Source organism: Myotis nattereri, assembly GCF_964212035.1.
Source record: "Myotis nattereri genome assembly, chromosome: 12".
Lineage (NCBI taxonomy): Eukaryota > Metazoa > Chordata > Mammalia > Chiroptera > Vespertilionidae > Myotis > Myotis nattereri.
The window spans coordinates 64,849,764-64,866,617 of NC_138087.1; the positions used below are offsets into that span (position 1 = coordinate 64,849,764).

At 37.4% G+C, this 16,854-nt stretch overlaps 1 protein-coding gene across 1 annotated transcript in view; it reads left to right on the plus strand.

The window, feature by feature from the left end:
* Positions 1 to 14,602, plus strand: part of MUSK (muscle associated receptor tyrosine kinase) — a gene marked incomplete at both ends in the record, with an annotated part of 67,393 nt that extends 52,791 nt beyond the window's left edge. The window contains 7 exon segments of the mRNA XM_081103119.1: positions 3,330 to 3,593; positions 4,955 to 5,130; positions 5,747 to 5,770; positions 10,441 to 10,642; positions 11,140 to 11,331; positions 12,427 to 12,575; positions 13,920 to 14,602. Coding sequence (XP_080959245.1) covers positions 3,330 to 3,593; positions 4,955 to 5,130; positions 5,747 to 5,770; positions 10,441 to 10,642; positions 11,140 to 11,331; positions 12,427 to 12,575; positions 13,920 to 14,602 — 1,690 coding nt within the window.
* Positions 14,603 to 16,854: the final 2,252 nt, after the last annotated feature.

The following is a 16,854-nucleotide window of genomic DNA, read 5'->3' on the forward strand; positions in this document are numbered from 1 at the left end:
GTAGAAGGTGTGAATTTTCACTGGAGTAGTGGGGTTGCCTTATCTCAAACAAACCACAGCTAGTCCTCTGCATGGACAAGGCATTGTGTTCAAAGGGAATGGAGGTCTCCCTCATAGAAACTCTACAATCACTTTTAAAAACGTGACATACATTTTAAAGCAGAGAGAGTAAGAGTAAATGGTGTAGTGAGACTCCTTTAAGTACTCCATTTGACCAAGGAAAATTGTGTGTAATAAAATAAGTTAACGGGGGACTTGAGATCAAATATCCGAAGAGAGAAACTTTACAGAAAGGAAGATCAGCCAGGTTTAGTTTGTCAGGAGAGAGAGAGGACTGGCTCCATGAGCAATATTAACTAGCATTTTTGGAGACAGTCCGGCAGATCATTCCAAAATAACTAACATTCTGCGAACAGATCCCTGTGACCTCTGCCCCACTGTTCAAATGAACAACAGGACCAGCTGCTTCTGGTGTTGCTCCACGGGCCTTCCCAAGAACTGCTTGCCTACAGGGAGGGGTCTCCTCACTTGCAAAAGACAACAGGAGACAACAATGGAAGTAATTTGCATTTATCTTGTCCCCTAAAGTGCTGCTGTGAGCTCCTTTTAAATTTTGTTTGATAGGGTTAGGAGGTTGAGGAACAAAATGGCCCAATATGCCTTTGTGTTTTGCCTCTAAAATTTAATAACTGCATAAAATGTGAGGTTTATAAAGTCTGCAAAAGAAGAGAGAAAAAAGAAAAGGAAGTTGTTTCAACTCTGAAACTATGACTGGGCAGTGTCTGTCTCTCTCCACTTATAATGTATATGTACATATATGTATAAAATGTGTATATTTGGTCCTGTATATTATTTCTTACATTGTAGAGCTAATCCTAGTAAGTCTTTAATGCTTCCAGAAATATTACAAAGACAAAGAAAATTAATATGAACCATATACTTTATATTATACGGTTTTCCCCAGCATGCAAAGGGTTTGCACAGGCTAATTAACTTCAAGCTGATAGAAAAGCCAAAACTGCAACCACAGTTTTATTTCTATTAAAGACTTATCCTGTTTTCTTCTTTTGATTTTTATTTATCTGTTTTTTTGCATTATGTAGCTAATATTCAAAAAGAAATGAAGACTCAATACTATCAAGTCAACTGAAGTTGTTAAAAAATGTAGGGCTTTTTAGGAGACGCAGCAGAAATTCAGAATGAGAGACTGTTTAGTAACTGACTTAATAATCCTTATCTCTGAGGCTATTTTCACTTATTTTTCTTTTCTTTTTTTCTTTTTTTTTTTTTAGTTTCCAATGTTTTCTTAAAAATGTTTTTTGTTTGTGTGATTAAAGAAAAAATGAAGAACAGTTATTCAATAGTTAACATGTGACAGCAAAGCCTGCATAAACCCTTCTCAGCTCAGAGACAGTGGGGGAAATATTGAACTTTTACATTACAGTTTTTTCCTGTTAAGTGAAGAATCACACCTTCACTTACCCACCCTCCCTTTTACCAAGATATTATATTAATATGTGAGACCATTTTGTAAACTAGTTTGAGCTACTTCTGGTTATTAGGTATTACTATTCAGTTTCTTAAAAGCACCACATTGTGCTTCTCTTAAACTTCTTTAGTGTTATCTTAGTTCCTTCCCTAAGAAGTGGGGTTTTCGCTATTTCTCTGGGTGTCTTCCCAACCTTACCTGGCCCAAGTTTTCATGGGAGTTTTGTATTTTCTTATTCAAGGCCTTTATTTTAAAAACCTGTAACATGCTAGAAGTAACCCAGTCAAATTCATGTAGACTAATTAGGAAAAGGCAAGTATGGATTAGGGGAAAATTTTATATTAGAAAACATTATAAGTATATTGTTTCTTGGAAGTTGTATCTCATTTAATAGATTTGCTTTTAAAAAGCCAATAGTGGTTTCTAATTAAAGTATCAATTTTTCAAATTCAAATGGGTTTTCTTAACACTTTAAAAATTTGGCACAAATTCTAATTTGCTTAATTTTCTTGTCTTAGGATCCTTTATATAAAGATAATAAAATGCTAACTTCCAACAGTTATACAAATTAAATGAGAATACAACTTAAGAATTGTATGTCATTATTAAAGATAGAAATCTGATGAAAGACATAAGGATGTATTGAAACCATCATAGTGCCTACACATAAGTGCTCAATAAATATTTGTCAAGTGAGTATTGAAATTAATATAATTCCCAACACTCCATTAAGGAGGCAGTGAATATGTGAAGGGAATACCAGCAGCATTGCCTATTTGCCCTATTATTCTCTTCAATTGCTATAGTGGATAAGCTTTTAATCTTATTTTTGTGCTAGCACTATAGAACTTAGTTTTTCTCCACATACATTTATCCATTAATGCACAATAATCTAAGTTCAGAATAATTACATCACTCTACAGATTAGGATATTGGGACTCTGAGTGACTGTATGACTTTCCCCAAGACAGATGATGAGAAAGTAGCAAAGCTAAAGATGCTCTTCACTCCTGAGAGCCATATCCTATGCTTTCTCTCCACGTATGTGGCTTTCTTTATATTCTTTAACTAGAGGCCTGGTGCATGAATTTGTGCACAGGTGGGGTCTGGCCAGCCCTGCCCCGATTGGGCGGACTGGGTGGAGGAGCTGCAGGAGGTTGGCCAGCGGGCCCCACCCCCAATCGGGAGGGGGGGTCAATGGGGGCCAGGGCTGGCTAGGGGGAGGGGCCGCGGGAGGTTGGCTGGCCAGCCCCGCCCCGCACAGTGCATGTCATAGTGACTGGTCGTTCGGTCATTCTGGTAGCTTAGGGTTTTATATATATAGATGGAATGCTGGGAAGATGGGTGAGTGAGAGAATCTGAGTATGGAAAGTATCTCAAAGTTGTATGTATGCTACAAAATCCAAGTATTTAACTATCCTAACACAGATAAACTGTAAAGCTTTGGAGCAGAGTATTTATTATGCTAGATTATTTTTTAATCATCATGAATATGTTTTTTTATGTATTTGTTTGCCTATGTCAGCTTATTTGTAAGAAGAATCTCAGATTGCTTAACTAAGAGCATTCAAATTCTATGTATAAAGATCCCCAGTTTCCAAAGCTTCCCACATTCATTATCACATCTGATCCTCATTATAGCCCTCTGGAGTAAGCCAGAGGTGATATAATTGCAGGTGGAAATGTGAAGACAGTATTCACATGGAGCATTTCAACCAATTTGCTAGTGCAATTTTCTCCTATTTCTGTAATGTAGATGTGGAAACTGGAGAGAGAAAAAAGCAGACTGAATGCTAAGAAAAAGCATGTGATTGGGAACACTGTTCACTGCTTCTTTCAGTAAACCACGGAAAGATAACAAAGGCTACTGCGCCCAGTACAGAGGGGAGGTGTGTAACACTGTCCTGGCAAACGGTGCTCTTGTTTTCTTCAACAACTCCTACGCGGACCCTGAGGAGGCCCAAGAACTACTCGCACACACCGCCTGGAGTGAACTGAGAGCAGTGAGCCCGTTCTGCCGGCCAGCTGCGGAGGCTTTGCTGTGTAACCACATTTTCCAAGAATGCAACCCTGGGGTGGTACCTACTCCTATACCCATTTGCAGGTAAAATTAAAAGTAAATAAATGGGTGAATGTATTTGACTGTCTCCAAACAGGAAGAGTTTTCCAAAGTGGAAGTTGTCTTGTGCATTAGTAAAGGCAAAAACTGGCTTTTGTCCAAAATAGAAGGCAATTAATTGGACAAAACTCCTACCATGTAAATCACTGATGATACCTTATAATACGAGGGTCCTGAGCTCCTAGAAAACGTTGTAAAGGTATAATATTCTGTTGCCCTTGTTATTGTTCACATTATCATATTCTTAAATATCCTTGCTTTCTATGAAATTAAAAAAAAATCTAAACTAATATGGATCTTATTAGTAAGCCAAAAGAGAGAAGGGAAAATAAAACTACATTTCAAGTGTTTCAGCATTATTTGCCAATAAATATGAGATCAAGATGAGCATTTCAGAATATTACTTTATATTATGTGTAAATATATATGTATATTTTTTAAAATATATTTTTAATGATTTTAAAGAGGAAGGAGAGAAAGATAGAAACATCGATGATGATAGAGAATCATTGATAGGCTGCCTCCTGCATGCCTCACACTGGGGATCAAGCCCACAACTCAGGCATGTGCCCTGACTAGAAATCAAACCTTGACCACCTGTTTCATAGGTCAATACTTAACCATTCGGCCACACTGGCCGGCTGTATATATTCTAAAATACATTCCACCCACTATTTTAATTTAACTACTGACACTCTTGTCTCATATGGGAGCAGGAGGAGAAGCAGGGAAGCATACAGCAAGGGACAGGCCTCAGCTTCTCCAGAGCGGGGCTGGGTAAGGACTCCCAGGCCCTCCTGTAGCCTGCCAGGAAAGTTGTGGGGTTCTGTTTTGAAAGACAAGCATGCAGAGTGAGAACTGTGTTTCTCAGGCCCTGCCCATTAGCCCCGAGATTAGAGGAAAATCTCCCAGGATGGAAGTTGACTGACAATGATCCATGACTTTTAGTGTGTGTGTTTTTAAAACTCTGTGTACCTTGTTTCGGCACCCTTGTAGTTATTCTACTATAAAGTTGAGAGGAGAGAGTTTACAGATTCCTAATCTAATACCTTTTGAAATTGAAAGTTGGTATTTTTTCCAAGAAAACTGTACTTCACATGTCATCTTACTTTTAAAGGTAGCATTAATTATGTCTTACAAACAAAATGAGACACCATTTCATCTGACAGGATAATATATTCCATAAAGCCTCATATTATTTACAATAAAACAGTCCTTTCAAAAACCCTCTTGTGAGAACAATGTGCTGGGATGATGTTTTGAAAATAAAGAATTGAGGCACTGCCACAGATTTGGCGTTAACATGCCATGACTCATCAAGTGTTGCTCTTCACCAACTGTTTTAGAGAATACTGCCTGGGGGTAAAGGAGCTCTTCTGTGCAAAAGAATGGCTGGCGCTGGAAGAGAAGACCCACAGGGGACTCTACAGACCTGGGCTGCATCTGCTCTCGGTGCTCGACTGCAGCAAGCTCCCCAGCATGCACTGGGACCCGCGGGCCTGCACCAGACTGCCATATTTAGGTAACAGAGTCCTCACAAGACTTTGGAGGTTACGAGACAGTTACTGGTTTTGAAGAAACTAAGGTGTGCACTTCAATCTAATATTTCTAGGCATTTCAATTTTTTTTTGAGTTCTGCCTCCTGTGGATACCTAATAACAGAATCCTAATTGCACAGGCTAGTATAAGGATTTACTTCATTTGTTCTCAGGGAAATTAAAGAGCACTTCTAACTGCTGCTTGAGAGCTTACCTTATTTCAGAAGGGGATCTTAGGAGAGCTTGTACTATTTTCTGGAATGTGCAGAGAAATGGCTAAGGAACAGAATAAAAGAATAAAGTCCTCTTTCTTAGCCAGTGCAGCAGATTTTTAAGCATGCAAAAATAAGCCACATGTTTGAAAGTGCTGACCTCCCGAAACAAAGCTAGATCCCTGCATGCTGCTTTAATGAACTTTGTAAGGAACTCTAACAGCTGGCTTAATTTCCAAGACGCAATCCTTTCACATTTAACACAAAGAATGTTTTCCAGTTGCATATCAAAGAGCTGAAAGAGAACTTGCTGTTCTTAGCACTCTCACAGAATATATGAGATATCTGGATGCTCACTTAAAACAGATTTTTATCCTTTCCCCCTCAGATTTTAAAAAAGAAAACCTAACAAGTAAGTAATTTTGTTTGTGCCCTTGAAACCTTCTGTGTATGTAAGTAGAGTCGTGCATGCGTATTTACACTCATACTTCATAATGCCCAGAACAAAATCTACAGATCCTCTTCAAGGTAGTCAGTCACCCAGGGTAGAGCATGAAGGAAAACCATTGGTCTCAGCTTGTAGCTTCTAATTAGGCCATGGAGAGCAGCATATTTAGTGAATGATACAAATGATATCTCCTACCTCAAGATTATTAGCTTGCTTGATCCCTTACTACAGCAGTTCTCAACTTGTAGGCCGCGACCCCTTTGGCAGTCGAACGACCCTTTCACAGGGGTCACCTAAGATCATCCTGCATATCAGATATTTACATTATGATTCATAACAGTAGCAACATTACAGTTATGAAGTAGCAATGAAAATAATTTTATGGTTGGGTAACAACATAAGGAGCTGAATTTAAGGGCCAGAAGGTTGAGAACCACTGCCTTACTAGTAGTACATGGCTATAAAATACACCAAATTGAAAATGTTACTTTTGACTTTACATTCATGATTTTTGTATCAGCTAATTATCTAGAGTGAAAACAAGTATCTTTTTCTTCACTGAGCCAATTCATGATCTTTCCCTGTGACAACAGATCCCTTTTTTGGAAGATAGGTGGTGTTGTTTTTAAGACAGCTAATTTCCAATAAAAAGTTTACAGGGACAAATCAAATGATTTTAAAATGGCTGTCTCAAAATTCCTGGGAAAGAATTCAAAAAGTTTGCTTGAAAAGGGATGTCCTAGAAACTAACTTGTATTGGAGAGTACTTTAACCTACAAAAATGCAGAAATCTTCAGAATGATACTAGAAAAGTTTTTCATGTCAGTCAGCTTCCTCTGATTTGACTGTTCTGAGACTTAAATCATAATTAGTTCCTGTGATACATATTCCAAACCTAATCACCTCTGTGTCTGGCTAAGTGCCAGCACTTGATTTTATTGGCTTACTTAAAGAACTAAGACTTAAAGTATTTTTATTTTTTTTAAAGAATGCTACTGGCTGCAACTGAATGCCTCAGAGTTTTTAAACAAGAGCAGTTAGGGAAACCCAAGAACAAAAAATCTATTATTCTGAAAGCCTGTCAAATTGTTATTCCCAAACTGAAGGAATGAAAAAAAAAAATGTTTCTAGTCTGTGTCCTAAGAAGTCAAAGTTTACTTTGATTGGACTTTTAATTGTTGACTGAGGTCTATGTTATCCTTCAACTGTTTACTCATTCATCCATTCAAGCAGTTCACTGAGGATTATTGTGGGGAAGGGACTGACCTTTAATCCTAGATTAGATAGGAATAACACGCACAAAAAGCACCCATATTTCTGCTTTTTACGCCAATTATAAAGATATAAGTATGAATTACCTACAAAAACTCATTTTCTATTCTTAAAAAATCAGTTTTACAAATGAACGACACAAAAAAACAACAACAACAGTGGTGTTACTAGAAGAAAAGGGTGTTGGGGTGAGGTCATAAAGGGTAAAGGGGGTCCTATATATGGTGACGGTGGTAAAAACACAATGCAATATACAGGTGATTTATTACAGAATTTTACACCTGAAACCTATATCTAGCCTTACCTACAGACACTCCCCAACTCAACAATAAAACTTTTACTAGCAGATGTACTTTTAGAAAGGCACCACAACTGTTTGGTTTGGGCCCTGATACATGTTATTCCTTTTTTAGAGAATACTATCTCTCTACCGCCATATACAGACATACACCTTCAACTGGTATTGCCTGTTCACCCTTTATATTTAACTTCGTTACTTACCTAGAAAATGTATCCTATATGCCTAGACCAGAAATGGACTGCCCCTGGATGTTCACAAGCATCCTGTTCTTAACATTCTTGTAACACTTTTTACACTTTATTATAATTACCTGTTTACTAATTTTTCCAAGTTAAATACATTTTAAATGTATTTTTATTGATTTCAGAGAAGAAGGGAGAGATAGAAACATCAATGATGAGAGAGAATCATTGATAGGCTGCCTCCTGCATGCCCCCTACTGGGGATCGAGCCCACAACATGGGCATGTGCCCTTGACTGGAATAGAACGTGGGACCCTTTAGTGCAGTGGCTGCCAACCTTTCAAACCACGGGCCACTGGTTGGTGACTGCTGCTAGTCCACAGGCTGATGCTCTATCCACTGAGCCAAACCAGCTAGGGCCCAGTTAAATACTTTAACACTAAGATGTGTCATGATCACTACAGTATTCTTGATACCTAACATTCAATATTAATTTAGGGGACACATTAATGTATGAATGAATGAGTGAATAAAATTCCCCTGATGTCCAGAGGAAAAGGATAAAGAGATAAAATCATAATGAGAAGATGCCCGGTAATGTGGTTCTGTGGTTGTGTGTCAACCCATGAAGGGGTCATAGTTCGATTCCCAGTCAGGGTACATGCCCAGGTTGTGGGCTCAATCCCCAATAGAAGCATGCAGGAGACAGCTGATCAATGATTCTCATCATTGATGCTTCTATCCTTCTCTCACTCTCTCTTCCTCTCTCTGAAAAAAATAAAAACATTTTTTAAAAATCATGTTGAGGAGAGAAACTTTAAAAGGAAAGAAACTGGAGTTCCAAATTGATTATTTCAATCCAAAGATACAACTAATATCACTCTAGGGAAGACCAGAGCAAATAGATCAGAAACAATAAGGAAAAGCAAAACAAAACTATCTCTAAAGGAAGAAGTATTTAAATCCATAAAACAAAACTATTGTTTAAACTATGTCAATTTTTGCATTTAGAAAATAAATCATCCTAAATTATCATGGATTATCCTCTTAATATGCCACTGAATTCTATTTTCTGATATTTTTTAGAAAAAACTACCCTTATATTTATTAATGAAATTACACTACAAACTTTATGAATTACATTACATTTCCTTGCATGTTAAATATGGTATGAACTGCTCGGTAAAATATAGATACAAAAACAGTCACTTCTCCCTGTCTTTTAATGACTGCCCCATCTTTATTATTAGCAGCTCTCCAATTTAGCCCCCCCCCTTTTAATTAAATTCAAAATATCGTGGCAGTTAACTGGTTAAATTTCCTAGTTATAGCTATATTCAGATTTTCTAATTCTTCAAATTTAATAATAGCATTTCCCTTAAGATTTAAAAAATGTAATTATTTTATTTTCATTGACCTTTGAATCTATTGTCTAATTCCTTCAACATTCCTAATTTGTATGTTTGTGCCTTTCCTATGTTTTTAAAATTAAAATTCCATTGATTAGGCTACTTAATAATATTTATAAGACCAACTATTCACCTATTTTAAATTCTATCATTTGTGATATATGTATTCTAACTTATTAATTTCTGCTTGTACATGACTGTTCCTTTATCTTCTATTTTCCTTTGTTTTCTGTAGTTTTTGTTTCCTTTCCAAAGTCTGGGGATAACTGTTTAGTTCTTTCTTTTTTTTATCTAATGGAAAGAGATAATGCTATGAGTTTATCATTTAGCACAGTTTCAGCCAAATTCCATACCTCCTATTAGGAAGTCATTTTCTAATCAGTGTCTGGCTACTTTTTACTCTATGATGGAAAAGATACTGAATATATTTTCTTTTTTTAGATGTCCTATTGGATTTTATTTAATCTATTTAATTGTATTTTGGTCAAATAACAGATCTGCATAATTTCTGCTTTTTTATTTTATTGAGATTTTCCTTGATGGCCTGACAAAAAGATCGTGTCTGTCACTTTTCCACAAATATTTCAAAATAAGTTTTATTCTCTCTTTTTAGGGTATAAATTTCATTCTTTACTAGTAAAACTTTCCTGTTAATTATATTATTAAAATACTCTGTATCCATGTTCTTGTCTTTACTTAATCAATTAAAAGGACTTAAAATATAATTAATATGATTGTTTTATAGATATCTAATGCACTTTGCACTCGACTGAGTGATATGCATATGGCATCTTTTGGTTTCTAGCAGTAATTCACCTCATTTTTATATTGCATAGCCATAGACCTTTTGAATGGGAGTTTGACAATGGCCAATTTTTAGATGAACTAATTGCTGCTCATTTGTGTCCCAATTTTTCATCTTCTTCCATTAATTTTATTCTGTTTGTAAAACAACAGTATAAAGCTCAGCTTTAGACAACCCTGACTTCAAGTATAATTTCATTAAAAGACTTTATTTAATAACAAATTCCACAATTTCTGTCACATCGCAAACAACATGATGCATTGGAAAGAGCACTAGTCCAGGATCTGTTGTTGTTTTTTATGGACAACTATTTGTTCTTTTATTTATTATTATTTTTCATATTATTACTAGTATTACAGATATCTCCCCCTCCCCCCACTCCCCTCATCCTCAGACTCCCCCAGGTCTGTATTTTTTGGTCGTGACCAAAAATGTTTTTTTCTCTAAGTTTCATTTTTTAAATTTTACGCTCCTGTAAACTGGATTTACTTTCAACTGGACCTCACTGGAGCCTTACAATTAGACTTTATAGATATATAACCAGGGAGAATCTGATATATAAAAACATATTCTTAAAATTAAATTTAGTTTACTGATTGCTTGAATACAAAAGTTGCAATTTAAAAGTTTAAGGTTGAATAACAAGCATTATTGTTTACTTTCAGCATTCCCACCAATGACGTCCTCAAAGCCGAGTGTGGACATTCCAAATTTGCCTTCCTCCTCCTCCTCCTCCTTTTCTGTTTCACCTGCATATTCCATGACTGTAATCATCTCTATCATGTCCAGCTTCGCAGTATTTGCGCTTCTTACCATAACCACTCTTTATTGCTGCCGAAGGCGAAAACAATGGAAAAATAAGAAAAGGTGAGGTTCTAGTTTAATCTAACCACATGCAGTAATGTTTTAAAACCTACATATTTAATATTGGAATAGGGAGTGAGAGGTGGAATACAAATTACTGCCATGCCAGTCTTTTTATGACATCTATGACATTGCTTTAAAATTAAGCACCCCAACATGATCTTTAAAATATCAGTAACTTTTGCATAGGATCACATGTCCTCAGGTTGACATTTTCAGCACATAGAAGCTAAACAATAATTTGGAAGAATATGGCTATTCCTGCTCCCATGTTCCCCCTCATCTCCATTGCCACTGCTAGACTGGACAAAACTCCCGAGAAAATGTGACATTTGACTCTAGACCAAACCAAATACTTCATTGCTCTAAAACTGAGCGATCTTTGGCTGTCTTAGTATTATTTGTTTCCTACTAAATGCCAAATCTCTTTAGAACATAAGTCTGAGTATAAAGATCTCACCTGAGCCTGAGCTCCTTACTGATCTTACCTTATCCTGCAGAGAATCAGCAGCAGTGACTCTCACTACTCTTCCATCTGAGCTTCTGCTGGACAGACTGCATCCTAACCCCATGTACCAGAGGATGCCACTCCTTCTGAATCCCAAATTGCTCAGCCTGGAGTATCCAAGGAATAATATTGAATATGTGAGGGATATTGGAGAAGGAGCATTTGGAAGGGTCTTTCAAGCAAGGTAAAAAAAAATGTAAAAAAATCTCTTCACTGAAATACGTTGTGTCTGAAAAGTTACCAGGCCAGTATGTATAATAGTTATTATCAAAGTAGTTAATTCTTCATGCCATCAACCTTACTTGTATTGAGAACTGTACTTTGAATCTAAGTAGTTTCCCTCTCTGCTCGAAAGGAGGGTGTGTATATGGGGAGAATCTTCATTTGTAAAGTGTTCAAATTATAAGTAATCAGCAAAGTTTAATCATCTTTCCCTTTTAGAAAATAATTTTAAATACATTTTAATTTCTTGCAATATTCTTAGTAAATAATTCTCAAATATACTTCTCTTCAATTTTCAAGTAAACTTTGCTTAAAATTTACTTTGAACTAGTTTTTCTATTTAAGCACTCAGGGCCTGACTTCTATAGATACTAAATAGATGCTCTTAGAATAGCAAAACAGAAAAAGAAAAAAATAATAATGCAAAAATGTCAGAGAAACAAATATGCGCTAGGCCCAATGCCAGCCCTTTTTGTGAACTGGAATAAAAGATCCTCTCTGCAAGATGCAGCTCCTCAGAAGTGCTGGGCCAGAGAATGTGGACACCAGTTATCACTTGGACCTAGTGCTCTTGGGTGGGACACAACTTTACATCCACTCAAGGTGGCCTTGGGAAGAAGTTTACATGTTTAATGAAAATCTCACACAAATACTTATTAAAAACCAAAAATATGCAATGTATCATTGTAGGGGCTTTGGGGACATAGAGATGAATAAGTCATGGTCCCTACCCTCCTAGAATTTTAGGCTCTGGCCAGAGATTAAGAGGTTAGGATGGTAATGATAATCCCATTGGGTCTGTGGGGTTGTAAAAATTCCTATAATGTATGAATACTGAACTTTTCAAACTTAATCTATATTGAACATAGCCCCAGTGACTTTTATTAATTGAAGTCAAGAAATTTTAAGTACAATCTATTTATTGGCATCTTTCTTTGATTCTGAGGCTCTGGAAAAGGCTGCATAAATGGGGGGATGTAAATGAAGATGCACAGACATGTGACTATGAATACGATTCCTGATCTTTGATTTCTTTCTAAATAAATGAACCTCCCAGGGCTCCAGGCTTACTTCCCCACGAACCGTCCACTATGGTGGCAGTGAAGATGCTCAAAGAAGAGGCTTCAGCTGACATGCAAGCCGACTTTCAGCGGGAGGCGGCCCTCATGGCGGAATTTGACAATCCTAACATTGTGAAACTCTTAGGTAGGAGCAGATAAGTAAAGACATGTACTGTGTCAGAAAGCAGAGGCTTTGCCAGTTTTTCCTCCTCCATACCTCACTTGTCTTTTCTCCTTCATGCCCTGACCAGAGAAATGCCTCTGTTCCTTCCTATACACTAGATTCTGTATCAGGGAGTGGAACATCCTGTCAATTCACCTCAGTTTTTAAAAACTGGCTTTTTAAAATTTTACAGAGTACAATGCTGTCATTTCTTTTATTTTCTAATACATAGAAATATACTGTTTGCTAACATCCCTGGAATGAAAAAGTAAACCCTACAATAAATAAGCCAAGATAATAGTGTTTTATTTCTCTCCCTTTTTGAATGGAGATTTTTAATTATTGCCTAAAATAAATAGATCTAATAATCTATTTTTATGGTGATGTAAAATTGTGCCCAAATGATCTAATATTCCAAGTTGCCCAGTTTCCCTTTAAAATGTAGCAAGATTTTAAGATATAAAAATGTCCTCCTGATACTAATTGTAAGACTTTTTTAAAAAATATATTTTTATTGATTTTTTACAGAGAGGAAGGGAGAGGGATAGAGAGTTAGAAACATCGATGAGAGAGAACCATCGATCAGCTGCCTCCTGCACATTCCCTACTGGGGATGTGCCCGCAACCAAGGTACATGCCCTTGACTGGAATCAAACCTGGGACCCTTGAGTCTGCAGGCCAATGCTCTATCCACTGAGCCAAACCAGTTAGGGCTCTAAGACTCTTTATATTAACATTTTTCCTTTCTAGCATGAATATTGTAAAACCTAAATTTCAGAATGTTTTATGTCAGCAACCTGAAAACTTCATCTAAGATCTTGGGATTGTTTTTGCTATTCTTCCCAAATTTCATGCGACACCTTCCTTACTATCCTTCTTCAGAGAAGTAGCAGAAACACAGAGGAATTACTTACATCTCAAACATCCATTCATAAACTCCTTCACCAAACACTGAGTACCTGGTCTACCAGACGTGGTCAGTTTGCAGAATTTAAAAAAGACTTAAACTCTACTTTTAAGATGTTGGAGAGGAAAATTTCAAATAAATGGATGCTTATGACATAGGATAGTAAGTACTGTGTTAAAGGATGATAGAAGGAAACACTGGAAGGGTCAGGAGCTAAGGCACCCTAGGAGGAATGATAGATACCTGCATCTTATTAGGTAAATAGATGTTTACACAAAGAGATGGGGTCCATATTTGACTATGAAGCTGTCAACAAAAAGCCAGGGCCCCATATTCTGATCTGGTCACTTGCTTTTAGTGCTCTTCCCAGTGTGTCGCTTTGGAAACCCAACCTAACAAAGGATGCTATTTGGTTCCAGGTGTGTGTGCCGTGGGGAAACCCATGTGCCTGCTCTTTGAATACATGGCCTATGGCGACCTCAACGAGTTCCTCCGCAGCATGTCGCCTCACACCACGTGCAGCCTCAGTCACAGCGACCTGTCCCCGAGGGCACACATCTCCAGCCCTGGGCCCCCGCCCCTCTCCTGCGCTGAGCAGCTTTGCATAGCCAGGCAGGTAGCAGCTGGCATGGCTTATCTCTCAGAGCGCAAGTTTGTCCACCGGGATTTAGCCACCAGGAACTGCCTGGTGGGTGAGAACATGGTGGTGAAAATTGCCGATTTTGGCCTCTCCAGGAACATCTATTCAGCAGACTACTACAAAGCTAATGAGAACGATGCGATCCCTATCCGTTGGATGCCACCTGAGTCCATTTTCTACAACCGCTACACCACCGAGTCTGACGTGTGGGCTTACGGTGTGGTCCTGTGGGAGATCTTCTCCTATGGCTTGCAGCCCTACTATGGGATGGCCCACGAGGAGGTCATTTACTACGTGCGAGATGGCAACATCCTCTCCTGCCCTGAGAATTGCCCCCTGGAGCTGTACAATCTAATGCGTCTGTGTTGGAGCAAGCTGCCTGCCGACAGACCCAGCTTCGCCAGTATTCACCGAATTCTGGAACGCATGTGTGAGAGGGCAGATGGAACTGTGAGTGTCTAAGGTGGAAGATGTGCAAATAAAACACTACCGTTTCCTCTCAGACTCTGGGAGCCAGAGGAACACAGTGCCAGAGGCCCAACAAGACCTAGGTAGAAAGAACAATAGTAGACATGAGTAGCACGTCATTTGTTTCTTGGGAAAAACAAAAACTGCGCAGAACTCAGATGGGTCAATCTATTGAAAGTTACTGATTGGAAACACAGGCAAGGAATATGTCAGATAACCAGAGATAACTACTCTTCCTCATGGGGAAAGTTTGTATTACATATTGTACAGGAAAGAATGTCATCTGCTGTTCCTGAATTAGCTGGCAGCAGAGTATTACATTTTAATACTCTGCTGTATTACATTTTAATATGAAATGTGATACAGAGCTTCATTTTTAGTAGAACTAATTCCTGTCCATTCTGGGAGTAGTGTAGCTTCATGTATGATATTTAAACAAAACACAGAAAACTAAAAAGAAAAACACATTCATTGTTTCCCCACCCAAAGATGGATGTTTGGTTTTTTTGAATTTCTTTCTTGCACTTAATGCATACTTTTATATTTGTCTGTGGCCTACAGAGCTATGGTTTACTTTATTGATAGGGGGTTTGTAAGGAATAAAATGAGCAGTCAGCAAGTCTTCATTCTTACTGTGATTTTTAGTTCCTTTTTCTGTCTTTGTACTTCTCCTCCTTCAGATGTTTTTCCTTTGTATGCACTTGTCATAAATTTAATCTACTTATTTTGTTCCTAACATTTTTCTGAAAAAAAAAAATGTTTTGAGTTTTATAAGTTTATCTTTTTCTTTGAAATTTTTATTGGTATCTTTTCTTTTGCTTTCATCTTTATTTCTTCCTCTTTCCAGGACTTTCTGTCCTTTTTCAGTTATTTAGCTATTTTTTTTTCCTTTTATTATCTTAAAAGGAAATATCTTTTAAGATATCTTCAATATCTTTTCTTATATAAAGATAAGCACTCTGGCCGAAATAACTTTCTAAATAACATTGTGGACTGATATTATATACCTTTTGCAAAATATTACCATTTGATTTTGTGTTTACTTTTGAAGCCACATATTTCAAATCTGTCATTCATTAATTTTGCCACAGTGTATTAAAGCTCTTAAACTATAGTTTATAATATGGGATTTCACAAAATGATCTTATGGCTTTGAGTTATTTTAGACCTGATGTTTTTGTGCCTTTTGACATTTTTTCCTTTTAGAAACCAACTTAATAGGCAGTAGAATTAATACAGTGTTGCTTACCAACTTTCTGCATGATAACCTATCTTTTTACATTTTATGATTCTTTTAGAAATACTCTGGGACTCAGATTCCTGTGGCACTAGATTTTTCAGTGGAGCTCCACACAGTGTGTCTTTATTTAAGACCAACATGAATGATCTGAGCATGAACCTATATTCTCCCGAGAAGCAAATAAACAGGGAAGAGAAAATAGCAGTCTACACTATACCTGCTTACTTTAATTTAAACTAATTGGTAGTTAGGCAATAGAGAAATGGTCAGAATTCTTGAAAGCAGATTTTCCACTGTCTGCCGGAAGGCTCCACCTGCAACCTCCAAATCCACCTTCATGCAACAACTTGTCATCTTTGCTAGAAAACTTCCCATTTCTTATTCATAGTCACTCCAGGCAACCAAGACAAGCACATAGAAATTACCCGAGACTTTGTCCTATCCTTCACCCCTGATATTCTATCAGTATTACTTTCTAAAATCCTCCTGCTCACATTCCCTCCCCTTCAATCTGACTGCACGATACTCAAGCTCTCTCACTGCCTACCTGCCTATTATCTAATCTTCCTCCCTTTTTAGGCCAGAGCAGATTCCATGGGCTATAACAATGTAAGGGCCTGCCTATTCATAGTTCTGATTCATAAATAGGGAAGTAGGAAGTTAGGATTGAGACCTAAGTAGGGAGGTGCTTTACATAAAAGTCCTGATTATAAGTTCAAATTGAGTCAGGTACCCAAAGGGCTCAAAGAATAAGGCTGCAGCATGAGTTCAAAACAGAAAGCCAAGAGGCCAAACAAAGCAGAGAAACTGGAGAGGGCCACTGCAAGTGGAGAGCTTTCATGTGGACACCCAAGTCATATTGTAAATGGTTCACATATGTGCGTCACATATGCGCTGAAAACTTCAAAGGTGTCTTCCAGTTTCATCAGCTGAGAAAGTTTTATTATAAAAGAAAGACATGGAAGTCAAGCCAATCAGAAAAGCTACCACAGAAAAGCAGGTCAAT